General features: G+C 40.6%; 1 protein-coding gene across 2 annotated transcripts; it reads left to right on the top strand.

Annotated features, from left to right (window-relative positions):
* The first annotated feature begins 3,124 nt into the window (after positions 1–3,124).
* On the top strand, positions 3,125–27,343 carry LOC110963587 (lysophosphatidic acid receptor 2-like). 2 transcript variants are annotated; one of them, XM_022212028.2, is made up of 5 exons: positions 3,125–3,663; positions 14,172–14,638; positions 15,119–15,613; positions 18,088–18,347; positions 25,150–27,343. In XM_022212028.2, the coding sequence occupies exons 2-5, from the start codon at positions 14,383–14,385 to the stop codon at positions 25,255–25,257; spliced, it is 1,119 nt and encodes a 372-aa protein (XP_022067720.1). In that variant the 5' UTR covers positions 3,125–3,663; positions 14,172–14,382; the 3' UTR covers positions 25,258–27,343. The 2 variants fall into 2 exon arrangements, with proteins under 2 accessions (XP_022067720.1, XP_022067721.1); XM_022212029.2 differs by lacking the exon at positions 3,125–3,663 and adding an exon at positions 5,552–5,682.
* The last annotated feature ends 60 nt before the right edge of the window (positions 27,344–27,403 follow it).

Genomic DNA, 27,403 nt, shown 5'->3' with positions numbered 1-27,403 from the left:
TAGTCAAAATGTCTCATCCCATTTGATTTAAGATAAATTTATTTAACAAGAGACATTTCAGCAAGATGGAGGGACTTGTTTTAAGACAATGCATCTTAAATATCTTGTTAAGTCAAACAATCTTGAAATTATCTTGTTTTGAGTTGAATTTTACATGAAAATTCAAAATAAGTTTAATACAACTCAAATTAGGAGGTTACATGAAGGCAAAAATCTACTTTTGAGTGAAAAACCACAATTTTTTAAAGCATGTCTGGCTTATTTTAAGACAAATATGCTTGACAATCCTGGTAAAGTATATCTTATTTCAAGAAATTTTACCAAGCCATTTTCAACTTCTTCAATTGGCAGATTTTTTTTCACTTATTTCAAGGTAAAAGTTCCTTGAAAAAAAAAATTTTTTCTTGCTTTGAGAGGGGCATTTTTTTTCCAGTGTACAGCATGTTTTAATTACAATGTGACATTAGTTAAAGTGCCTTTCTGGTAACTGATTGAACTCTGTTACATGTATCAAAGTTACATATTTAAAAAGTTTTGATGTAACTCTGTAGCACTGTTGCTTCTTCTAGAACATGAAGATCTGCAAAGTCTCCACCTCTTTCTGGATCTGTAGAAGAATGATGCAGAAAGTCCAGGCCTGCGTGTTGACAGGACTGATTTATTAGGTTTGTTACGAACAGAACCTCTGATGTCTGAATCTGTGTTTTTGAGTCTGCCGTCAGTGCAGTTTCAAGGTGGAAATGCTCAGCCATGGTGATGACTGCTTATTGCATTCATTTTGTATTCTAGCATATAAAATAACAACATATGTAAATATTACCAAGGCAGAAATCTTCACCAATCTTGAGGTGTTGTTTAAGCTATCTATAAAAAAAATCAAAATCAAAAAGTGCACCTTTTCATGCAATGCAAGATACGGGTATTTGATTTGATTGTATTAGTTATTTAGAGAATTTCTTCTTATACTTTTAATTAGCTACTCGTAGCAGTTCATTTCAAGCAATATCTGAAAGTGACAGTTACAGGAAATCAGGCAAAAGGAAGATGGTGTATGATATGCAATGGAAGTTCCCGTCTAGAGTTGAAACAAGGACGCTGAAGCCACTAAGCCAGCCACCCCAGCCCCAGCCTCCCTGTACAGTAATATTTGGCTTACGTGAAGTTTTTCTGCTTTGTGTTGGAGTCATCCAGCTTTGACACATAGCGCCCACCTAAACATGGGTGTAGACCAAGCGTGGCAGCAGTTTGACCAGGTGATAGCAGCCTCCTTTATGCAGGATGACGCGACACTGTCAGACTGCAGAAACTGCTCAGAAACGACTCGAGAAACACGACAAAGAGCCCAAGATGATGACTGGTCTTCAAACTCCAGAGACCTCAATCTGATCAAGCGTCAGCGGGACTGACCAGGACCAGGACAAACCTAAAGTTCTGGGTCATAGACTGACTGCTACATCGAGAGCTTTGGCGTCCAACTGAACTCACTAATTCCTGTGTAACTGCTGGCGTAGTCTGTCTCACCAGATCTAAACTGAAGGTTGCAAATACACATTTCACACTTCTTTCTAATCTCTTTTCATGATCTATGTTCTAACACTTTCACAACAGGAAACTGGAACAACAGCATGCTTTGCACTGAGAATATCAGATTTTAGATTTTTTTGTTGCTACTTATTTTCCTGTGAGTTGTCTTCATGTCTGTCTGCTTCCAAATGTTCCACCAAAACAATCCCCCCGTCACTAATTTGAATCTACAGGTGGTGAATCCTGTTCTCAGCTCCACCCACTACAATTGTCTTTGACATAAAAAAAACACAAACATTTGTTTCCTCCTTATAGCAGGATGAAGTGCAGTCAGACTATTCTACATGACACCGTCAGTACCAGAGAATGGACTGCCAGTACGAGACTACTGCTGGTGCTGCTCCAGTTCGTCTGTCGATGTCTGGATTTCCCCGCTGATCGTGAATAAGATCTTGAGATACTAAAACCCATTTAGCTGTGGCCTAGAGGGAGCAATCCACCGGTTTCCAGCAGAGAACAATGACTTTTGAGGTGCTGATTCTCATTTCTGTCAGGTTTTAATAAATACAATTCTGATTAATTTCAGTTTACTTTGAACACATATGCACACTTTGCTGCTGCCATAAACACCAAGAAGCTTTAGATTTGGTAGTATTTGTCCTGAACTGTGAAAAGATTTAAAATACTCTCATCACTAATGAAGAACTAAGTGTTTCTCTGTTTTAGTCTGAACCCCAAGATGACCTCATGTACATTTACAGCAGAGAGAGAGGAATAGAAAAACATGAAGTGTTATCTTTTCATTTATTAATAATTTGTTTATGAAACATGGAACTAATTTATCTGATTTGTTACAGCAGCAATCTGCGACTCCAAGAAATTGAGTTTACTGTCAAAAGGAGAAAACACCAAAACATTTTATATTCACTGAACAATTTGAATGCATCTGCAGTATTCACTGTAAAAAAAATTAAAAAGAATTAACCCTCCTGTTATCTATATTTACGGGCACCAAAAAATGCTGTTTCTTTGTCTGAAAAAAAAATCTAAAAGTTCTGCAAAAAAGATCCCCAAATTCATGAAAATTTGCAAAATCTTCAGAAAGAAAATTACAATAATTTCTCAAAAGTTTCCTTTAAAAGTTCTGTTTTAAAAAATCCCCCAAACTTCGCAAGAAATTTCTAGTAAATATTTTCAAAAAATGAGTAAAAATCTTCCAAAAACATTCCCAAAAAACATTCACATAAAAATCAACCAAAATCCAGCGAATTTTGCTTCTTAAAAACATTTTTCACATTTTTTTCCACCACAAAATGTTCAAACTTTTCCCAAAATATTGAAAATGTGGACATCAGAAGTTTCACTGTGAAAATATATTTCCCCCCCCACATTTTCAAACTTTAAAATGGCTCAGTTTTGACCCGCAGAACAACATGAGGGTTAAAATACTCTCATCACTGATAAAGAAACATAGTTTGACACACCTTTCTGTTTCTCTGGCCCAGTCTTAACCCCCAGTTGACCTCAAGCACTATTAATTCCCCTCAAACTGTATAAACTGGTTCTGAATCGCACCCCTGCTCGCCCTGTCACTCACTCCTTTCTGCTCCTCTCATTGGCTCGTCCTCCTCCTCTCCAGCCGACAGGGGGCGGGCACCGGAGCGCTCAGGTTGTGCAGAGGGAACATACCGAAGAGCTCCAGCACGCTCCTTTGTGCAAACGAGCCGGTCGGAGTGGCAGCAGCTGCAGGCGCGCAGGCCTGTGCCGCACCCTTTCTGCTCCTCCCGGGACCCAGAGCGCGGATCAGTGCGCGCAGGTAACGACCAGCCCAACTCCAGGAAGCAGCTGGAAAGTGCCAACCCAGGTGACGGAGACCATACACCGCCTGTGGGACGCAGAGAAAAAGCTTGAATGGAGTCTGGGTAGAAATAGATAGAAGAAAAACACAATCGTCCAGGAGATTTGCTTTTTATTTTCACACCTTTGTTGGTGTTTTCTTTCCTTTCTTTTTTCTTTTTAATCTTTGTGCCCAGACTGTTGGAAGTGCGCAGGAGGAGAGCTCAGGTGCGCATTGTTTCTCCACTCGACGACCTCTTATCAGGATATACTTGACAAAAGAGTTCCTGAACGCCAGGAGAGGTGAGTTCAGATTTCTCTATTTTGTCTTCTTGTGCGCAAAATGCCAGTGGTGTGAGTTTGATGTGGGTGCTGCTGGCAACGACAGATGTTTGTACGCGTTATTGTTCCTCTGGCTTGGAGGTCGTGACTCCCACCAGCGTGCTGAGGCATCTGCTCTGTGTCAAAGTAACGTGGAAGGAGTCTGGAGTTCATTACAGCCTGAACATCCTCAAAACTTTCTGAGTAATGATTCTGTGTCTTAATGTAACCCAGCAACTTTATCCTCCACTAAAGCAGTCTTATCTTTCCTCCACACAAGACAAAATATTTCCTTTTCTGTCTTTTTGCTGGATTCCTCCACTACAGCACACAGAAATGTAAATAAATGGTCAATAAATAGCTTATTGATAAAAACCTATCATTTTAATCGTAAATATTTAACATGATAGGTTGTCAGAGTTCACATTTTACAGTGCAGGGGTAGTGTTCTTTTTTTTTTAAAGCTAGGTGTACAATCTAATGCAATCAGGAGAACAGCCCAGCAATAAAGTGTGCGCTTGTGATAGTTGACCTGTGAGGTTTTGTTGACACAGTTACAGAGTGTTGATTCAGCTCAGTGGAAGCTTTGGTGACTGTGAAGTGATGATGTACGTTAGGCTAAAGGTGTTTCAGTTTTCCTCCTTGCATTTACATCAGAGAGGGGAAGAGAAAAACAAGATATTATTGGCTGCAGCGAGGATTAATTTCTGTTAATGATAAAGCCGTCTTTAAACGTAGTAATCATTTGTTTCTGAAACATTAAAGTCATTTATAGGATTTGTTAGAGCAGCAGTCTGCCACACAAATAAATAGAGTTTATTGTCAAAAGCAGAAAACGATTATTCTTTAGATCACTGAACAGATTATTTAGACAATGGTCATTTAATTCTAGGCTGATAGTGTCTGCTCTACATCACCTACATCTGTTATCTAATGCAGCTAATATGCAGCCAGTCACTGGTGGAGCTGCGTGTCAAGACCAGCTAAAATGTGTTGGTATCAACGAAAAGATTAGGCAAGTTTGGTGAACTTATTCTGTAATCAAATAGTTTTTAACTGAAATCAAAATTTGTCCAATTTTAGATCCGTTGTTGAGGCAAAGTTCTGCAGCTTTTCTTTAGACAGCGTTCAACAACTGAGGTCTTAGCCTTTTTTTTTTTTTTTAAATACAGATATTTTTTTTTTATCATATTACTCAAATCAAGGGATAAAAAATCTAGTTTTGTTGTTGTACTGAATCTGAGGTGCTGCATCAGCTTTCATGTGATCAACATGTCAGTGATTCCAAGTCATAATCACCACCACCTACTTCTTTTTCATTTCAAGTTTTCCAAATCCAATGTCCGATTACCGACATATTAACTGATTATTGTGTGCAGCCCACAGAGCAGCTGAGCGTTGAATCCTCTGCGAATGCAATCCTAGAAGAACTTGTGGGGAAAAAAATACCAAATTTTCTCTTGTGTGTTAGTTTAGTGCTAAGGTGGATGAGTCTGTTGGCATCAGATGAAGATCAGAGACAAGATGTACATTTAATTAATGAGGGTGCACAACCACACGTCCAGTTTTTGATCGAGTTCTCAAGGATGATTCAGGCGTTAGTGCTGCTTTTCAGAACCAATCGATCGGACGGTAATTGGTGCAAAAAGAAGCCCATAGTATGTGTCAGCCCCAGCTTTGAATTTGCTTTACAGGATGAAGCTGCAGTAGGCAAAAATCTGAGAGAAACAAAAGTCAGAATTTGAAAACACGCCTCCCTCCTCCTGCAGCTCCTCCCTCCTTGTTGTGTTTGCCTCCCACCAGATGAGCAGAGAGTCGAAAGTCGTGCTAAAAGTCAACGTTTGTTTTTAGTTTCACAGAGGATGTGAACCCTGTGAGTGTAAGTCCTCACTGCTCTGGCTGAATAGAGTGTGACTCTATAAAATCTTCTGGAACAGGCTAGAAAGGAGCTGCAGAGGTCGAGTTTCCTCTCAGATCACTTCAGCTACAAAGTGCTGAAAGGTTCGTATGAAAGTTTTGCTTAATGATGCCTAAACGATACAGCTTTCTTCAGCTCTGATTATTTATCGAGTTAAATTCTCAAGAACATGGACTTTCAACTAGCTTAAATGAAATGAAAAATTGCCCTTATAGAACCCACCGGTGATAGATTCAGCCAGTTGCAGATAGTTGATATATTTGTTCCTCTGGTATTGACGAAATCTGAACAAGGATAAGCTGTAGAATAGCTACCAGTTTTCCTAATGTCTTTAAAATGCTTGTTATTTCTTCTCCAGCAGTCTAAACCTCAGATAGATTCAGTTTGTAATGGTATAAAATGGAGAAAAGCAATAAATGTTGACGTATGAGATGTAGAAACAGGAGGTTAATTGGAATGATAATCCTAATTATTGTTGTTAGATTCTGTGTGAACTTGTTTACCGTGTATGGATGTACTGCATTAGGACTGAAAGAGCTGAACCTGCACTGTTGTTTATGCTGTAACCTACCTGGAACCTCGGCAGAAACAAACACGCCCTACAGCGATTGAGATGCCATGAAATTAAGCTTATAGCGTAAAACAGCTGTCTAAAAACAGGCAGCTTTATCCAAAGTTTACCTGAACAAAAAGTCTCAAAAATGACAAACTTTCAGATCTCCTGGCAAATTTGGTGGTGTTTGACACGACACTACGGACATGTGTTGCCATGTTTGCACGTCGCGTTTATTCATGCAAGTATAGTGCCTCTGTGAAACAAAACTTACCATCCAATAAGCTGTAATTGTATCTGGCTTGCTCATAATGCAGAGGCAGGAGCCGGTGTTCTGTCAATAGAGTCATGAGCTACTTCTGTTGTTTTCATAGCTTCACCAATCCATATACAGACTCAATATGATCTTTTCTCTCGTCTTTGTTGTAGTATCTTTGGTTGAAGTAACCTGTTCAACTCCAACATGATCCGCTCCTTTTTCAGTGGCTGTGGGTAGACGTACATGAAGAAACTCTGTACAGTGGAACAGAAAGCCCCAGAGTTTGCCTGTGTTTTGGCGCTGTGACGCATCGGCACACGATTCTCCTTACCGAAAGTGTAGGCTGTGATGAGGGCGCTGCATAGTTTCAGTAGAATCAGCATCGCTGTAACTTGTGTTGAGTTGAGTTTATGAAGACAGAAGCTAAGATAAGAAACCTGTGAGTTGCTGAGGGGAAATTATGTTGTTATTCATTTACTGAAATAACCTTTAAACATCTGAAACGGGTCAGGTGAAACACCTGCAGCGAACACAGGACACGGCTCATCTTGAGAAACTGGAGAGGCTGTTTTCCTGTAAAAAATGAGAAGAAATGACTAATATGATTGTGTGATTTACCTATGCAAGCCTAAAATACAGTTGCCAGTTGCATAGTTGTTTTTTAAATGATTTTTTTATTTCATGTCCATGACTTCAATGGATTTAAATAAGGAAACTATTTTTTAAACAACCCCGAATTGGAGTCATTCTGATGCAACAGCAAACCACCTATTCTGCATTCATTAGAGCATAAAATGTGAGACAGGAGATGTGTAGTTTGTGGTTTTTGGTATAAACATGTCTCCTGTTTGAAAGAAAGAAAAGACTTCTTCATGTAGATCCTCCACACTGGCTTTCCTGTTTGATTGAACAGAGGAACTGTACGTGTGTCTCTGTGATTAAATGACTCGGAGTGATCATTATGCTGATGACACCTGGACTGTCCCACTAGTTTCCAGTCCACACTTTACATAAACTGATTACACCCAAAGTGACAGACAGCTTCTGTGAAGTTGCACAAAAGTTCAATTTTTCTGGTGCTATCACTGCCTACTCTGCAGTATTGGTATAAGTCACTGTGTGTGTGAACAGCCTTTCCTATTCCAGAGCAGGGCTGGCTGCAGTCGATGTGCTCTTCTTTGAGAAAGACAGAGGGGAGGAGGGAGGAGACACTTGGGTGTGGCTCCTCTGGTAATGACCGGTTTGCATTCAAACCGGTGTTTACTGATTCAGCCCCGTCCATTCACACACAAACACTAACGTGATGCATGAACACATCCAGTCATGCAAACACATTGGAGCCACACAGACTGGAAGAACCACAGTCAACTTGTTGGAATCAAATACTTGCAGCTCATAAGCTAAAAGTGCAGGTACGGGGGAATACGCAAAGTTTGAATGAGTCAGTTAGTGTGGACAAATTTCACAGATTTCTCTTTAATTGTGACATAAATGACCTGCTCATTGTATCATGCATTCACAATAGGCAGTTGTGACAAAGGAGCTCTGAACATCAGAAAGAGAAGGAAACAGGAAATGGATCATTTGGGTGAGTCATGTGTGTGTATTGGGGGCTGTGCTCTCTTTTGGTGTGGATTAAATAGACAACGTGTAGTACGTTCACGGCTGAGTTTGAATGCGATTGTTGTTTGGTTTTTGACAGCTTCGGTTATGCCCAGCTGGATCTTCCCTTTAACTTTCCAGTAAGGTTAATCGGCTGCTGGTTGGAACCTTTAATTTAATGGAAATGGAATAAAGGCACCAATCTTGTCGTCTAAAACATGGTAGTTCTTAAAGCGTTCCCTTTAGGTTCAATATCATTTCTCCTAAAGGTCTCATCAATTACCAGAATGTTTTGTACACTGATCCTGACTAAATTTGTTTGACTCTAAGCTTGAACCTACATGGGTTCCCAGCTAGCACAGCAGCTGGGCACCATGAACAGTGGCTATAGACTCCAATGCAGCAGTCATGGGTTCAAATCCAGCTCATGGCTATTTACTGCATGTCATTCCCCCACTAGCACACCTACAAACTATGTGCTACCCATGTTTCCTGTCTGTCTCACTGTCCTATCTAATTAAGGCAAAAATGACGAAAAAATATTACTTAAAAAAGCTTGAATCTGCGTTACAAATCCTAAACACCACATTGGTACATTATCATTTAAAGAACTTATTTATTAGCACATCTAGCAGATGTTAAATCACTGGTTTGACATTTCTGGAAATACATTTTGACTTAAGTCCAGGCCAACAAATAGTCCTGCGTGCACCAGTAGGGTTTTTCCTTGATGCCTTGGCTTATAAGCAACACAAATGGAAAGTCACCAGCACTGAAATAATGGGAAAACCAAAAAATTACCAGTTTTGTCAAATGGACATTCATTTTCTCAGGCGTGATAAATAAATTGTTTCTGAAATGGAAATAACAGGAAAAGGTGTTCATTTCTGTTGAACAGGTTGACACAGACGCGTTCTGCCCATTCTGAGAAAAACAGCTCATGAAACCACAATATGTCGTCGTTGGTGCATTTTGATTAAAATAATCTACAGTGTGTTTTAGTGTTAGCGTCAGACATGACTGTAATCTCATATTTATCGTACAGATACACAACAGTGCTATCAATGCTTTCATTTGACTTTTTTGTACAAGAAAACAGACAGACTTTCTCTTCCTTGTGTTGATCTCACTCTTTCGGTAACGTTATTAGTCATTTATTCATCGAACAGTTAATTTACTAATATGCTTGTAAATGCGAATCACCAGCTAGTCGCTAACAATGTCTGTGTTCTGCTTGATAACAATCTGATATATCGTCAGTTTCTTAGAATTTTTCTGCTGGGAACAGTTGCATGCTGTGGTTTAGAACACTTACATGCTATGAGAGCAGTATCATTGTAGTGATGCCACATCCTGTGGCAGCAGCGGCGGCTCACGTCTTGAACACGTGTTGGCTGAGGATGTGGCTGACGGATCAAGACACAGGCATAATTTCACCTGTGATAAATGTGAACACTGAACTTGCTGTTTGTTTTTTGTGAGCTGCACAAACCACAGTTGTCAGATCACTTGATTGTGTTGCAATGAACAAAGGTCATTCCCCTCCAGGTACACACTAACAGTCAACACTTGGATCGTGTCTGAAGCAGTTATGACAGCAGAAAATGTGTCTTTTTAAGACAAAAACCTTAACTAATCAGCATAGGCGTCAGTTTAGGGGGGGACGGTGGGGACGTGTCCCCTCCACTTTTTGTCAGGGGTCATTTTGTCTCCAACACATTCAAATTCTTCACATGTAAGCCGTTGTAAACCCAGTTATTTTCATTAGTATAGAAAATTCCGACGCTCCTGAACGCACCATCCGCACTCGGCCGAAAGTTGCACAGACACGCAGCACACCTTCGTGAGATTAAAAAAAAAAAAAAAAAAAAACGCGCAGATGCTGAATTTGCTCCTGTGCCAAGTGGAAGCTCCGACCAGAGGCGTGCAGGGGCAAAATTTCGGCCCGGGAGAATTAGTACTATAGCGGCCCACAAACTTCTTTACCCACTTGTACCGGTAGCTCAACAGCATGAGCCTCCGCCTTTGATGCGGTGGTTGTGAGTTCGAGTCCAGCTTGTAGCATTTTCTTCGACATTTTCTCAAAGTGCTGTGGTCTCCGTCCCCCCACTTTTAAAAACAAACTGACACCCTTGCTAATCAGCCTGTTCCTACATGTGGATGAACATTTACTCTTCCTCTTTTTGTGCGTGTTGTAAGGCCAATGGGACTGATAACAATACCGCTTCAGACTCAGCACTAGCAGTACTTTATGTTGGCTTCTTTGAGGAATACAGATATTTTTCCTACACTACTCTATATTCTTAAATTGTAAAGTCTTGTCTGAACCCAAGCAGCTGTACAAGAACTTTGAATGAAATATAAGTATAGTCTAAAGTGGGTAAAATTTATACATAAATAAACAGCTGCCTTTCAAGATTAATGATTAGGGATTATTAGTGCCATCAGTGTTTTGAAAATGTGGAACTGGAATAAATATGGCGTGTTTTGTATGGAAGTTAAAGCAGTTTTCATATTTGGTCCAGTGACAAATGGAAAGCATTTTCACCTGCCGTCCTCCGTCTGTAATCAGCTCTCTGTGATCTCAGTCTGATTGGTTACATGCCACAACTTCCAGACACTGGAGGAGAAAAACATTAAGTTATTTTTCAATTGATTACTGATAATCGATATCAACACTGAAAAACAATATGGGCCCAATTTCACAACAGGGGAGACCTGATGTTCTCTGCAGTTTGTTTGAAATATGTGCCTATGTCAGCATCGACAATCGATCAGTATTGGTAAAATATCGATTATCATTCGTCCCTGTTATAAGATTGCTGTGATTCAGTCTAAAATGGCAAATAGATGGCAACTTTATGCAGCTCAGTTCTTTGTTTGCTGCCATCGACACTTAGAGGTGATTCAGGGGGGGAAAAAAATCAACAGACATTGCATTTTAATTTGTCGTCTAATCTCTGACAGTCAAGCTTAGTGTTCACTGTTCAACAGATTCAAAACAAGCTGTACCACATTAGGTAACATCAAACCATTACTGTCACTCACGGAGGATGGTAAGACTTTAGAAAAAACACCGACACGACGGTTTAAACCGCCTCCATTGCGTGTTTGTTTGCAGCCTTAGCAATTTGCTGAAATTGTTGTTTCAGTTTTGATTTGAAATCAGGTTTGAGACCTAATTATCAGTGCAGCAACGCAGTGATCCAGATAAGGACTGCTCTGAATAGACACTACAGACTGTGTTTTTTTTAACCAAATTTGAACAATCAAAAGAAACGGGCTGTTTGTCAGTGTCATAATGAACCAGTAAAACTTGACAGAATTCAGCTGAGTGTCATTCAGTCGTGACGGGCTGCAGACAGTTTTTAGCCTCACAGCCGTCTCTGGAGTACTGCTGCATTACCACCTGTGACATTATGATGAACAGCTTTTAAAAAAAGGACCACAATTGATTCTATTTCGTGCATACATCTTCTTCATTGAAACCTGGTGCAGAAATCAGCCACACTGCAGCCCAACCACTGCGTGCCCTGACTCCAGTTTGTAGCGTTTGATCGATGGCTCATGTCTCCAACAGGGACGGCAGAACTGCAGCTCAACCTAGACAGACTTTCCCTTCCTCTTTTCACACCACGCGTGTGAGAACTTGTCGGGTGTGATGTCGTTCAGTCAGTTTTAGTCACATGTGAATGCATGCATACCACAAGTGTTTTGTTTTTACATTAATGCTCACCCAGTGGTCCTCATGCTTTCACTTTTTGACCCTTTCACGTGCTTTCACCGCAACTTTTCATTCAGCTTTCCTCAACTGCTTGATGTAGTCGCTTTAATCAAACCCTTTTTCTCGCACTCGCGTCTCGTCCGTCATTTCATTCTGGAGTCTCTAAAGTACTTACTCTCTCCACATTTTTCTGTTTTTGATTTGGCATTTCTTTCCACACACCCTTGGTAGGAGAGTGGGTCACTGAGGTTCCCTCCCTGTGTGTGCGTGTGTGTGTGTGTGTGGATGTCGTGCATGTTTGGATTGAGATTGAGTTACATAGCTGGATTGTGTAATTGTGAGGTGTGTCTCTGCTGTAAGGCGCTGCTCTGCTGTTTCCATTGTTGAGAGTTGAACTTGGAGCCGACGCCGCTGTAGTGTCGTCGTGCTGCGCTGGCCTTCGCAGGAAAATGGAGAATGTCTGAGGGAGTGTTGTTGACTCAAAACGCTCCGTGCAGCTTGTGCAAGTTTACCGTAAATACAGGATTAAAAGCATGCTGTTGTTGGCCACATTACGAATGTGTGTCTTGAAGTGAAAGTTGAGTTTTTCTCTGAGCTGTGGTTGGTTTGGATTACAGTCGCACAGCCTCGCGTGTTCGTGTCGTGACTTGTCGGGCTGAATCGACGCTGCTTACTGACTCATTAGTTATGAGATAATAGGGATTAGCTGTTGCTGCTTAATCAAGTTTTTCTGGCTGATGGAGATCAAAACTCCTTAAAGGTGTCATCTTTGGAAGGCTGCATTTTCTGTCTGTTTTTAGTCCTGTGAGGTGCAGAATATGCTGTAATTCACAGTGAAATTAAAGAATAGCACAATACAAGATAGTCTGTTTTGTTGGAGATTATTTTTTTTGTTGTTAGAGCAGCTATTTTCTGCATTATGAATAATCTAGAAGGCTTTTTCTAAATGCTCTGTAACACATACGAAATCATCGCGACGTCCTAGAGCCCCAGTCGATGAACTAAATGTCTGATTTGGTGTCAACAGTGGTGTGAAACTGATCACATTCATACGTTGAGATTGGACCATTATCTGTCTGATTGATTATCTGTATCTGACGCAGCTGCCGCTCTCTATCTGTAGTCACATCTCTGTCTGAATGGCTTCTCATCCTAAGTAATAGCCACTCAGCAGTGAAGGATGAATGTGGAAAAAGTAGAAAACATTAATAAACAGCAGCGTTTTGAGTTAGTTTGTGTTATTCTAAATTTTGACTCCAGGATTTTTTATTTTTATTGCAGCTGCATATCAGTCTTGATTACTAATAATCAATATGACCCAGAAAAAAACAGTATTGATCAGCCAGTAGTTTTCCACAACAGGAGATACTTGATGTTCTCTTAAATTAGGTTGAAAAAGTGTAAGGATTATGGCAAAATCTAATATTGTGCATGCCTATTATTGAGACCAAGCAGCGGTTTCTACTACGACTACACATGGGCAGATAAATTTCCTTTTTTCCTTCTATGGACACATTTATGTTGGTTTTGAGGTTTATTACCAGTAATTTACTGTTTTTTTTTGCAGTAAAACTTCAGTTCAGTATTCATTGTATGAGATACTTTAAACTGAGTTTGTGTTATTCTCCATTTTGACACCAAGATTTTCATTTTTCCTATAAATGTTTTGGTTCCACACATCACTAATTGGTCTCCTTGATAACAAAATAAAATCAACGTCTGTATCTGTAAAACCATATCAGTCGGCTCCTCTTCCGAGATGAACCAAAGCAGGGCTAAAACAGGTGTATTTTAATCGGTTTTTATCATACTAACTACGTCACATCAGAACCAGAACCTTCTTTTATTCTGCTTCTCTGTTTAGTCAACTTCAGCCCACAAGTGTTGCAGTGCTGCTCGACTTCACCACGGACGGCTCTGCAACACATTGTGGCATTTCCCTGTAAAGCTGTTGTTGAAAATGAGTGTGTGAAAAATCATTTGTGAGCACTGAAGACTGACTGTTCAGACACAGAGGTTGGCAGAATGCACAGGTTATCGGTACAAAACACGTTTCCAGGTGGCAGCGTCTCATTTTTGATCAGCACTGACTTTTGTTTTCAGCGAAAAAGTAGCAAACAGCAGGTCTAATCAGCTGTTGTTAAATAATGTTTACTTTAGTAATTTGATGACAAATAAAATAAAAAATCGGAAGTCAGTCTTTGTGATTAACAGACTTGTGTGGACTATACAAGTTAAGCACAGTTGCTTATATTTTTAGTCTGTTAATTAGAGAGTACGAGTCCAAATCCACTGCTGCCCAGCTTCATTGATCACCTGATTTAATTATTTTTGTGACTGATATTTTGCTGTAATTATGATTTTGCATTGAAGCTCTGCCAAATATTTGTGTTTGCATGTGTACTAAGAAAGCAAATGGTTCATTTTTCCACAGATTGAACATCCAGTGCCCTGGACAGCTGCACCAGTTTGGCTGTGGACTTCAAACTGGATCCCTCCGGTGCTCACCTGTCCAGCTCCAACCCTCCACAGCCGGACAGTCTGAATGCTGCCTTAGTCCTTCAGCTCTGCTCTCTGTCTGCAGCGCCGCCCTCCTCTCTCCTCTCCACCTCTTCTCTGATCCCCCATCCACCTAAGATCTCAGCATGGATACAGACACAGTGGATAAAGAGGGATGCTACTACAACCAGACTGTCAAATTTTTCTACGAGGAGAGTGGCAAGAACATCAGCGCCCACTGGCGCAAACGAGACTATGTGATCGTCACTCTGGGAATGACAGTTTGCTTCATTGTTATCTTTTCCAACCTTTTGGTCATAGCGGCCATTTTTAAAAACCGACGCTTCCACTTTCCCATCTACTACCTGTTGGGCAATCTGGCCTTGGCAGACCTTTTCTCAGGTAACATTGTTTTGCTTTGTCTGCTTCTTGTTATTAATATTTTAATGAATTATGTAACTACACAGCCAACGCAGGCCTAATTTACATTGTTTATTATTATTAAACATAAAGCAGTGATGCATTTTCAAATGATCTATATTCAGTTTTTGCAAGGCAGGTGACATAATAAACAAACAATAAACGTTCCCTAATCCTTTTCTGTGCAAATTCAGTCAACACCAAACCATCCAGGTATCATTAATAAACTATTTATTTTACTCTTATCTCACAATAAGTTATTATCTCATTAAGGACTGTTGGTCGTATGATTAAGAATTTTCGACAATATTGTCCCTGTTGGATTTCTGTCATACTTTGATACAAAAGATATTAAATTGCATTCCAGGTGCTGTTTAGAAGGTGTCTACTACACCTTGACCAAAGATACGTAACACTAAAGTATGTAATACTGTAGTAAAACTGCCACTTTCCTCTCCCCAGGTGTCTCCTACCTCCACTTGATGTTTCATACTGGTCCCTGGACCATTCGATTGTCCAAGTACCAGTGGTTTGTGCGTCAGGGGCTGATCGACACCAGCCTGACGGCCTCAGTCCTCAACCTCCTGGCTGTAGCCGTGGAGCGCCAGCAAACCATCTTCAACATGCAGCTGCACAGTGAGATGAGCGCCCGGCGTATTTTCGTCATCATAATCATCATCTGGCTGTTGGCGATAATGCTGGGCCTGGTTCCCACCATGGGCTGGCACTGCCTGTGCGACCTGCCCAATTGCTCCACTATGGCGCCGCTGTACAGCCGCAAATACCTAATATTCTGGGCTGTTCTCAACTTGCTGACCTTCTCCATCATGGTGGCTGTCTACACCCGGATATTTCTCTACGTGAGGCACAAGAGCAAGCAGATGTCTCAGCACACCAGCCAGCAAAGACACAAAGATACGGTGTTCAACCTGATGAAGACCGTCTCCATGATCCTGGGTGAGGACGCACACACAGCACATGCACATGACGAGAGCTCGGCCGGAAACTGAAAACGTATCGAATCCTACGTCACAAATACCTCATCAACCTCATTTAAGTCATGTGTGTACGCTTGGTTTTTCTGACACTCCTGCAATGCACCTGAAAGTACAAACAACCTGTCACTGTCAGTCAGCGTGCGCCTGTGGCTTTAGGTGAAATTTACAGCCTTTAGTTAGCGTCAGAAGCTGTGCACATGAAAAACAAGTATGTGCACTTGATATGAACACAGAGAACGGAATCAGATTTTTTTTACCACTAAATGAAAAATTGACATCTCTGAGTAAAATTTGTTTAACACACAGCCTCCAATTCGATTCAATTCAATTTTATTTATATCGCGTCAATTACAGTCAAATTGTCTCAAGACGCTTTACAGAACCCATATGCCTGACCCCCAGAGCAAGCCCAAAGGCGACAGTGGCAAGGAAAACGCCCTTTTAACAGGGAAGAAAAACCTCGAGCAGAACCCGGCTCTAGTGGTTCAGAAACCATCTGGCACTTCTGAACTAAAATTCAGAACAAAAATCATTATTTTGGGGGGTTTTGAACACACAGTAAGTGATATTAGAGAAGATCTTGCAGCACAGCTCTACACGTGCATTTAAGAAACTAGTTATATAATATTTGGAGTCTGTATCTGTGTGCGTCACCTGTTACCAGTCTGAAAGGCATCTGATTCATAATCAGCAGATCATTTTCGTTTCTTTCAGCTTTTGTTTGCAAAAAAGCTGAATGATTCCACGCGTCAGTCATCCGTTTACACTCACGTTGTAAATGTGCCACGCCTTTAACCTTCATCGGGAAAAATCTGACCGGATACACTTTTGTTTAGTCGAGATAATCTTAGATCGTGGCAACTGCCAGGAAGATTTTTTGACGTGCAGGCCGTTTTATCAAGAGGACTTTACTGTAAACTGTGGTGGTCATCTTGCAGCAGGAACTACAGCAACCTTGCTTTGTAAATAACCTGATTAAAACTGGTAAAAATAAGGAAAGAATAAGCATTAAAGAGCCTGAAAGTGTAAATAATATTTTATTATGGTACATATTTGTGATTAAATCAGCAATAATCAAACTTAAAGTTAGAAAAAATACAGAATTTATCAAAGTATTAATGCTCAAAAACTCTCCACACAGATAAAATAGATAAACCTGTTATTTTGTTCATGAAGACATTCATTGCTTCTTGCAGTTGGCTAAACTGAAACTGTTTCTTGGGGGATTTCAGTTGTAAAAACAAGACTCATTTTGTTCAGTGTGGGAGCTACAGTTGTAGTTCTTCTGCTAGGTCTTTACAAAATGTAAATAGAAACACCTACAGCTTCCTCAGCCGGTGAATGCACACCTGGGCTGCCGTGCAGGCTCGTCCCTCAGCCTGTCTGGACTTGTAAAGCCAGACATTATTGCCCCCTCGCATTCGCTCCTTGCCTTCTCCCACCAACGCCTCTGGTTTTCTGCAGAATCAGCCCTGCTAGTTCACTCCTCTGCCCTCTTTCCCAGCCTCCCCTGCTCACACATTTTGAACTTTCAATTAAATTCTTCAAAATGTCAAAAAAGAAAAAAGTTTAACGTCTTTCTTCCGTCGCTCAGCAGCCTGGATTCAACCCCTCTGGCATGTGAGGAGGGTGAGGAAAGCCCCGAGCGTGCCCTGACAGGGAGCGGCATAGCTCAGTTACTGTGACAGAAAACAGCTTGGCTCCTGATGACACCACTGAGAGTGTGTGGGGGGTGAAACCGTCTGCATTTGTGAGCAGCAACTTGAGTTTTTCTTTCGTTTCACCTTGAGACTAAAGACGTTCTCTGCAAAGTGAACACATTTTGGCTTTCCGTCACGTCCTCAGGTTGCAAATTGAAGGTGAACTTCCAGATTTAGATGTGACCTTAAGCGCGCAGCTGTGACAGTTCGGGTTAGAGGTCAGAGTGTGTGTTCCATCTTCGTTTTACCATTTCCATCTACAGCCTGTACATGTGCATGTATTAGTGCTGAAGCGTGTGTACATAGTGGATTCCTGAGCTGCCTAATCGAGTATTATGATAATGAAATTTGATCATACAGACTAAACCCACTCCACATGCTGACATGTTGTGTGTGTGTGTGTGTGTGTGTGTGTGTGTGTGTGTGTGTGTGTGTGTGTGTGTGTCTGTGTGTGTGTGTGTCTGTGTGTGTGTCTGTGTGTGTGTGTGTCTGTGTGTGTGTCTGTGTGTGTGTCTGTGTGTGTGTGCATTGTCCACAGAGGAATTTACAGTGCATTCCCCCTAAGCTACCCTCTACTTCCTCACATTCTTTACAGCTCTGTTCATTTTCTTCCCTCCGAGTAACTCCTTCTTTATCTCCAACTTTTCTTGTTGATTTCCAATGTTATTTCAAGTCTTCTAATGACCTTATGTACCCTTGATCTCCCTCCTCCTGCCCCGTCCGCCCTCTGCAGGCTGCTTTGTGATCTGCTGGACGCCCGGCCTGGTCGTGCTGCTGCTCGACGGTCTGGGCTGTGAATCGTGTAAGGTGCTGCGCTATGAGAAGTACTGCCTGGTGCTGGCCGAGTGCAACTCCTTCGTCAACCCCATCATCTACTCCTTCAGGGACAAAGACATGAGGAGGACCTTCAAGGAAATCCTGTGCTGCCTGTGCCGGCGGAGCGAAAGAAGCGGGGACACCTCTGAAGTTCACTTTAACTCCCTGGAGCACGAGGTACTGTCCGAGAGCACCGGACTCGATGACAACAATCACAAACAAAACAACCACTCGCACTAAGGACTTTTTATAATATTCCCCTGAAATCACACAGACTGTACACAGATGATGATGATGATCTGTCCTCAACAGATCTGTTTCTGCAACAACTTGCTGACACCTCAGCTGACAGTGACGTATTTACTGGTTTTAGATTGTTAAGAAAATCCTTGCAGAATATTTAAAATGTAAAAGTGTGGGTCAAATTAATTAGAGGAACACAAATGTGAAATTGTCCAGGTGCAATTGAATTGAAAAAGGCCTTTATTTTTAAAAAGTGGTTTCACCTAAAGTTGCTATAATCTCACTGTTTAGCAGTTCAGCTGCAGCTTTGCTTTGTTCGCCGAGGTGTCAGATCTCTGTTGCAGACACACTGATTTATTGGCGGCACCCCGCCACAATATTAACACTGACCACAGCATGTTCCGTTTTTTTTTTTAAGTTATTTTTTTGTTCATTGTTGGCTTTATTATATAGGTATAGTTGAGAGGCAGACAGGAAAGTAGGGAGAAGAATGAGGGGAAGACATGCGGTAAAGAGCCGTGAGCTGGAATCGAACCCAGGCTGCTGGGACTAAAGCCCCTGTTCATGGGTCACTCACCAACCAGTTGAGCTGTCTCGACACTCATGTTCAGTTTTGATTGGAGGAACGCTTCCAGATTCCAGAATTGATTAAATCTGAAGTACATTAATGGTTCATATCATGCACATTTCTGCACAAGTGTCTCTAAATCTGATGCTTTTAAATTACCTCTGATAAGTTGCTCCATCTGTCTTTAACACAACTCTGTCACAGCCCAACTCTTCCATTAAGTTGAAAGTGCTATATTACCTTTCTAGATCAGACTCTTAACTGTAGCAGGGGGACTTCTGTTTTTTTTTTTTGGCTCAGTGTCTTTACTGTAGTCTGCCTCGCAGCTGTTAGCCGTTACTGCCTGGACCAACTCTGCAGTGATGAGGAGAGGCGTTGCCGTAATGCTCCATGAACTGGTTCTTTATCGGGAAATAATCATGACACACGACACTTAGAAAAGGGTCACAGTGAAATTATGGCCTCTTAGACACTTTACGGCTGATTACAGTAACAGAATCACTTCCGTTGGCATGTTTATAACAGAAACTGTATGCTGGTATTGTTCCTTCCCACATCCTCACAACAGAGAGTCATTCACATCTGTCAGCAACTGCCAGTTTCTCCTGTGCTTTAAAAGTTAATTATTAAGAAATTTAATTCCCAAGGAAGCAGAGTGTTAAATTAAATAAGATGAAAAAACTCATGCTTAATATATTAAGAATGAGTTTTCACTTAATGTCTTCCTGTTGCCCAACCCTGCTCTACATCACCTCATGTCTGACACAAGAACTGGTGGAGACCAAAACCAGAAATAAAGAGCCAGAATATATTCATCACACACAAGCATGAATCCAAGTGAATGTTGTTCCATAGCTAGTGGATGTGTAAATGAGTAGCTGTCTGCCGGTCTTAAGAACTTATTTACTCTTCACACAAGTCGCCAAAAACGCCTATAGGTTTAAAAACAGTGCATCATGAGAGGCTGATTTTCTACCTTTAATTTCTATTGTTGGTTTCTAAACTGAAGGACTCATGGTCAGTAGAGAATCTCAGTTGTGTGTCAAAGTGGAGCAGAAATGGCAACAATCGTTGGGGCATAAACACAGATAAAAAATTAATTTAAACCGTGCACTTTAATCTGAAAATCTTCAAACCAAAGATGATTGACTTAAAAAAACTCTTCATATATATATATATATATATATATCGGGCTTTGCAAAAGTTCTGTTACACGGTTTCGTGATCTTTAGAGACGTTTACATGTTGGAGTGAAAAATTCCATTAAATAAACTGAAAGTTCTACCTTATAGGCAGGTGTCCTTAATACAAATTTTTTCTCCGGTGAAGTTGTATCAAGATGGAAGTCAAAAGATTTGAGATATCTGCTCTCCTTCGTGCTGAACATCAGCCGGATGACCGTCCACAGAGTCGCGGAGAGGCTAAAGAATGGTGAAGATCTTTCAGGTCTTCACCATTCTTGAAATATCACTGAAAGATCTTCACCATTCTTGAGCCTCTCCGCGACTCTGTGGACGGTCATCCGGCTGATGTTCAGCTGCTTGGCTCTGTCAGACTTGTTGTGGCCAGCATGAAGGAGAGCAGATATCTCAACTCTTTTGACTTCCATCTTGATACAACTTCACCGGAGAAAAAAATTGTATTAAGGACACCTGCCTATAAGGTAGAACTTTTAGTTTATTTAATGGAATTTTTCACTCCGACATGTAAACGTCTCTAAAGATCATGAAACCGTGTAACAGAACTTTTGCAAAGCCCGGTATATGTACATGTATATAAAGAGTTCATTTGCCAAAACAGGTAACTCGGTTTTAAAAATTTTCAGAAAACTCATGTTTTTTATTGTTTACTTGAGATAATAATAATAACACTAATAATTTATTTTTCCTCTATTTTGTCATGTATTTTTCTACTGAGTCAAATCCATTCAACTTCAGTTTGATTGATATTATCTCAAGTAAACTATAAAAAAAAGTTTTCTGAAAATTTATGGGCTGCACAGTGAAGTAGTGGTTAGCGCTTTCGCCTTGCAGCAAGAAGATCCCCGGTTCAAATCTCGGGATGGGCCTGGGATCTTTCTGCATGGAGTTTGCATGTTCTCCCTCTGCATGCGTGGGTTTTCTCCGGGTACTCCGGCTTCCTCCCACAGTTCAAAAATATGCTGAGGTTAATTGATTACTCTAAATTGACCGTAGGTGTGAATGCGAGTGTGGTTGTGTGTCTGTATATGTAGCCCTGTGACAGACTGGTGACCTGTCCAGGGTGTCCCCTGCCTTCGCCCGAGTCAGCTGAGATAGACTCCAGCACCCCCCATGACCCTAATGAGGATAAAGCGGTGTATAGAGAATGGATGGATGGATGAAAATTTATCAAAACTGAGTAATCTGTTTTTGCAAATGAACTCTTCATATATATAATTGATTACACCTGATTGCTGTTACCACAATCTACAAAATAGATTCATCATTAACCCTCTGCTTGATCAAATACAAACAAACACACTTGTGTTTTTTAGGCTCTGTGTGGTTGTACGTGATGGCCAAAACAGTGAGTTAAAATCTGAAAACTCAAGCTCTAAACTCTGTTGTCCTGCTGCGTCACTGCGCTGGCTGGTACAGGGGAACATGAAACTGTTAATTAGTGTTAACCGATAACTATGTAAAGGCTGTTTTTCTTACTTGGCATCACTGCCTGAAGCACGAGCACATGTTGTTGAGCTAAAAAGCTAAAAAGCAGAATTTCTATAAGTGTGTCGGATGCCTCGCGTCTCATCCTCTGATACTTCACACTCATGTTTGCTGCATCTTGTTGTGTGTTTCCTTCTTTCACTTCCTCTCTCCCGCTCAAATCTAGTCAAAATAAACTCACAGTCACAATACAGCAGACTGTATCGCGTCGCGGTTGCGTCTGTAGGAACTTGGCATTCACAACTTCATATGATAAAGCACTTGTGTGTTCATTCAGCAGCGTAGTCTACGTAATAAAAGAGCTAGATTGCTCTTTCATTTCTACTCTTGTCATTTTAGTTCAGCTCACAGCCGCAGACTTGTCCTCTTGTGTCAAAATGAGCTTTGGTTAGATCTGAAGACTTTTTCATTTAGGGGAGTAGAGTGTTCTCTGCCTGGACAAATCACAAACGTATCTGCACTTGTTATGTCTTCTTGACCTCATGTTTGTGTTGCAAACTGTCCTCACATGCAGTAACGTGTAGTGTTACCTTGTTGAACGTGAGCTGACTGTAGTGTGTGTCAAAACGCTTTCACCTGGTTTCAGTACTGGGTGTGTTCTGGGTGATACTGCTATCTCTGTGGTGCATCAGAAATGTACATCAGGAAGTGACGCAATGATGGAGGTCATGTGCAGCTGCAGCTATGATACCTCTGATCAGCTCTATGCTAGTTATCCACTAAAAGTTAGCTAATGGTAATCTGTCATTTCTTACAGCTCTGCTGAGTTTTTCTGTCAGAAAATCTCAAAGACAGTCAATTCTCAATAATATGTCAATAGAAGGGAAGCTAATTTGCGCCTAATGTTTGTGTGAATAAATACATTTAAGCATTAGCTCATTATCTAAACTGTTAAATCATTTTTGTTAATACCAAGTCATTTAACTGAGTGTAGCTTAACTTTGCTGCTTCTTTCTAACTTGTCACCAACAATATTGATTGATTTTTGCCACAAGGTGTATCAAGTGGCTCCTTCTGCTAAAGTTGATGTCTTTACTAGAGGCTTCTGTGGACCAGTTAACTTCTGAACTCCAAACCCTGCTGCTGGGTTTGAAAGGGATGTTCTATTAAAAAAAAAAAACATCTAAAGATACTAATTACCAGCCAGAAACTGTAAAAGCACAAAGAAACTTAATTTTTTAAAAAGCTTTGAGACAGTCCTTGAATATATAATGTGTGACTTCCATTGAAACGTTTAACCAAATCTAAGCTTAAAGTTGTGACATTTCATGAAAAAAAATCACTACATTCTACATATCTTGTGTAAAAATTCACCAAAAATAAATGTTTGTTCTAACCAGATTCGGTTAAAAGAAACAAAGAAAGCTAACGCAGAACAAATTAGAAATGAATAAATACTAAAATCTACTGCACAAAGGACAACTAGATGACTTCTTTACTGTCCCTGCTGAAGACTGAAAGGTGGAAAAGGGATGTAAATGATTCTGGTTCCAGGCGCTGCCACACCTTTTGGTGGAGCGCCGTGTTTTTTCCTCTACCTCCAAATGCATGATAATATGTGTAAGCACGGATGAGGACATTTTGAGTAAAATAGATGAAAAAAAAGTGCTTGCTTCTGTTATGTTTGTAAAGAAAATATGAGTGTTTTATTTTGATCAAACCAAAATCCCTCCCTTGCTAAAGAAATTCCATATTTGTTGTTGTTCACAAAAGTATTAGCAGTGCAACGTGCCTGCTCTGTGGCTACAATGTGCAAATACGACATGACATTTTCAGTTTGTAATATTAATTTAGCCTCAAATCTGATGGGAGTCCAGTATCGGGCAACAACTGCTCTCTGCTTGATAATTTCTCTACAACATAAAATACCATTCAAAAGTTTGGGGTCACTAAGAAATGTCCTGATTTTTGAAAGAAAATCTTTTTTTTTTCCAATGAAAATAACATTGAATTAATCAGGAATCCAGTCTAGATGTTGTTAATGTGGTATATTGACTATTCTAGCAAGCAGCTGATTTTTAATGGAATATCTCCATAGAGGTACAGAGGAATATTTCCAGCAACCATCACTCCTGTGTTCTAATGCTACATTGTGTTAGCTAATGGTGCTGAAAGGCTCATTGATGATTAGAAAACCCTTGTGCAGTTCTGTTAGCACATGCATTCTGACCCCAAACTTTTGAACGGTAGTGTATGTGTGCAAATAGTCTTTGTCTGTGCTCAGAATGTGCCGCATCATTCATGCAAATATGATTCCATGCATGTGTTTGTTCATTCAGACAAGATGTCAAACTTTCCATGAGTCAAATCTGAGCAGAACATCAACAAGTGACCTCGATCAAACTCCTCAAATCCCACAAAACAAGGTCTTTATGGCTTCACTGCCCTTTTTTTTTTTTTTTGGAATTCCCCAAATGCCTGGAATTATACTGTTGCTTTATGCAATTGTTACTCAGTTTGTACTGACCGCAACATTTCTGTGCCATGTGTGCAGTTTCTTAATGTGTGTTAGGTTGTGTCCTCGCGTCTTAAATCGGTCCAGATGTGTGCTGGGGATTAGAGTGGGCATGCTTCTTGCCACATTTCCTCTGACTTATTACTCTGGCATGTGCGTATGCTGGAAGCATGCATGCTCACGCAAACACACACACACAGGAAGTGCAGTCCTGAGTGTGCAGTCTTTGTGTGTGGGTGTGTGTGTGCGCATGCATATTTGAATGTAGCGGTGACTCACAGAAATCTTGTTTTATGTGTTTTTTTTTTATCAGTGTCATTAAGATGAGAGGGGAGGGCCAGTGGGGAAACAAAGGCAGAGCAGAGCCGGTGAGGACGAATCCTCACCACGTGTTGATAGTAAAATATGCAGTGACTCACGCTACTAACAGGAAGTTCGGCCGAGAACGAGCAAAAACAGATAAATTACCTACAAGAACTTCTCAAGGGACTTTCATTACAAAAAGCTGTTAAATGGATGGCATTATGTTCCAGCTATTATTTTTTGTTTTCAGATTTCACATAAGTCTATGTGTTGACAGTTATTTTCATATTACAGGCAAACTGTTGGTATTTTTCAGACGATTCAGAAACATTTTTATATTCTTTTGGGTTTATTTTTGTACAAACATTGTTAAAATTGATATGAATAAATGCACAATCTGTCTACATCTGTGGTCATGTCTGTCTGCTTGCTGTGTCTGCTTTCCATCGTGTTTGCTTCTTTGTAATAACTGGTGAGTTTTACCATTGGAGACTGTGTGGAAACTATCTGTCTGATAATAATGCTTGTTTTCTCTCAGCTTGTTTCACTCTTCTTGCTAGTTTGGACATGACTAACATGTTTTCTCCTTGTTTCTTCTTCCCCTCTTGTTTCTTTTTTTGCTGCACCGAATCTCCTTTTTTCATTTCCGTCTTTCACTCTGGTGGTTTTTCACCTCATTTCAACTCTTGCCTCACACTCTTATCTCTCCACCTCTGTCCGTAGAAGTCTCATAGCGTCGAGCCTATAGAGAGGAGCAATGGGACGCCTCTCATCGCGGAGAAGAAGAAGACATCAGAAGACGTCCCTGCCTCTTCAGAAAACTGGAAGTAACTCAAACGACAGTCAATTTTCAATACACTCATGCGATGTATACACACACCTGACAGCAGAAATCTACCGATCTGTGTATGAACCACATAAAGAAGCTTCAGGAGGTGCTCCTCCTTGGCCAGCAGACTGCTGTGGCACGAATCAGAACGGATTTATGTTTTCCAGTTGGATTTATACCTCTGCTGCCCTTGTGAATTTCTCTTTGGAGATTAATAAAGTATCTATCTATCTATCTATCTATCTATCTATCTATCTATCTATCTATCTGTCTCATGAAGTGATGGGGGAAAGAAGGACTGATTGACTTCTCACATCAAAATGACAGCTCATGCATCTTCTAATTAAAAAAAAAACTCTTTGTTGTCGGCACCTAGTTGACATGAGACGATAACAGCCCCTTCACTCCACAACACGGGAGACATGTGAGCTCATTTCCTGACGAGAAACAAATGATCTGCCAGTTTTTTCCTGAAGCGACAACGGAAGACGAAGAACACCTGGAACAAGATTCATGGAAGAACTGACTGGAAGCGTGTAGACTGTCGCCAAGCATGTGACGGTGGAGTGTCAGGAAGTAAGAAGTCCAGCAACGCCACCCGTACAGTCAGCTGCCTGTGTATCACCTGACGAATTGACGTTACCACAGCTGATGTCATAATGCAAGTTTTATTGTACAGTAAATCCTCGTTCTCAAACAGATTATACTTGTTAAACAGTTTTGTTAAGCCGTCGTGTGATCAGAGGCATTCCTGTTGTTTAGTCTCCTCACACTTGGGTGGACAAAATAAGAGAAACTCCAGGCTGTATAATGAAATGCAGTTCAACCTCCAGAAAATGATCGTGCAGCTGAATGGACACCTTCGTGGAGGGAGGATTTACAGCGGGGTTGCATTGAAGTGTTCACTTATCTAATAGTTTGGAACCTGATGCTATCAGGGCTCATTCATGACAAAAAAGATATGAGTTTCCATCAGAGGCCGCTGCAGCTCAGAGAAAGGTCAACGCCACTCATTGATAAGGCTGTAAGGAATTAGAAGGTGGAACTAATGCTTTGTAAGAGGTTAATAAACCATGTCTTAATGCGCTATTGATCACATGTGGGCTATTATCAGCCTGACATTTGGGTTGGCAGATTGTGTAACTTGCTTATTGTTTATTTTGGTTGTCAGTTCACACATTAGTACCTCTAGTAGACAGATTTGCAGAGCTGCAAAGCAATCACGTGAAAATTCGGTTTCCTGCAGGCTGCTGCTTTAATGTTCAAATGGGTGCTGTTTTTTTGTAGCCTTTTTTTCTTATTATTTTTAAAACTGCCACAGTCATTTTGTTGGGCTCAATCAATTTGCTGCATTTTAATTTTGAGCTTTCACCTTTTAATTAGCTGTCAAGATAAACGCACACAGCATGCTAAAAAGTGGATCAACTCACAATACCGAGTAGATTATATATAATGTGGCAACCCCAAATCATTTTTCATTCATGGATTGTTACTAGTGTAAATGTATAATATTTGTTAACATTAATAAAGCCAAAGCTAGAACATGTAACACTGTTACAGCCTATCTGCATTTGTTCGGTACAAATCTTAATCATCTTGTTGGGTTAGCTTGCTACAAAGCTGTACATGTTAAATATTTACTCTTTTTTGCTCCGGTGTGAAATATATGTGTGCCAAAAAATGTTGGATCATTTCTGACCCTCAGTAAGTGGATGTTTTCTTGATGTTATTGAATATCAAAGTAAACACACTGACTTGTCATTTAAAAGACTTTGGTGGCTACTGTGGTTTGGTTTGGGATCCTCTGTGGCGAGAATCAACTGTGGTTAAAGTTTGTTTTTTTTGTTGGTTCACAGACAGCAGATAATGCTATAAGCTGTTTCTTCGTCTTGTCTCTGTACTTCAGTGTGTATTTTCTGTGTTTGTGCTGGCATTTGCATCATGTAAACTGCCTCTGTACTGACACACAACATTACAGTGTAAATAGTTTGTGATGTACAGCTTTATTTATGATCGCATTCTGACAGTAGATATTCTGTACAGCATGCAGTGCATCAGAGGCAAATAAACAGAACAGGAGCTCATGTTTGTCGCTTTCTGCTAGAATGATGTGTACAAATGATCTTTTTATGAAGCACGACCAACTGA

Source organism: Acanthochromis polyacanthus, chromosome 3 (genome assembly GCF_021347895.1).
Source record: "Acanthochromis polyacanthus isolate Apoly-LR-REF ecotype Palm Island chromosome 3, KAUST_Apoly_ChrSc, whole genome shotgun sequence".
In the NCBI taxonomy this organism is placed as follows: domain Eukaryota; kingdom Metazoa; phylum Chordata; class Actinopteri; family Pomacentridae; genus Acanthochromis; species Acanthochromis polyacanthus.
Note: the sequence above shows the minus strand (reverse complement) of the source record. Positions and strands in the feature narration are given on the sequence as shown.

Excerpts from the sequence above, each read along its gene's own strand:
- LOC110963587 (XM_022212028.2), top strand. The coding sequence starts at position 14,383 with ATGGATACAGACACAGTGGATAAAGAGGGATGCTACTACAACCAGACT. Across the intron at positions 14,639-15,118 it reads CTTGGCAGACCTTTTCTCAG|GTGTCTCCTACCTCCACTTG; the intron begins GTAACATTGTTT and ends TCCTCTCCCCAG. Across the intron at positions 18,348-25,149 it reads TTAACTCCCTGGAGCACGAG|AAGTCTCATAGCGTCGAGCC; the intron begins GTACTGTCCGAG and ends CTCTGTCCGTAG.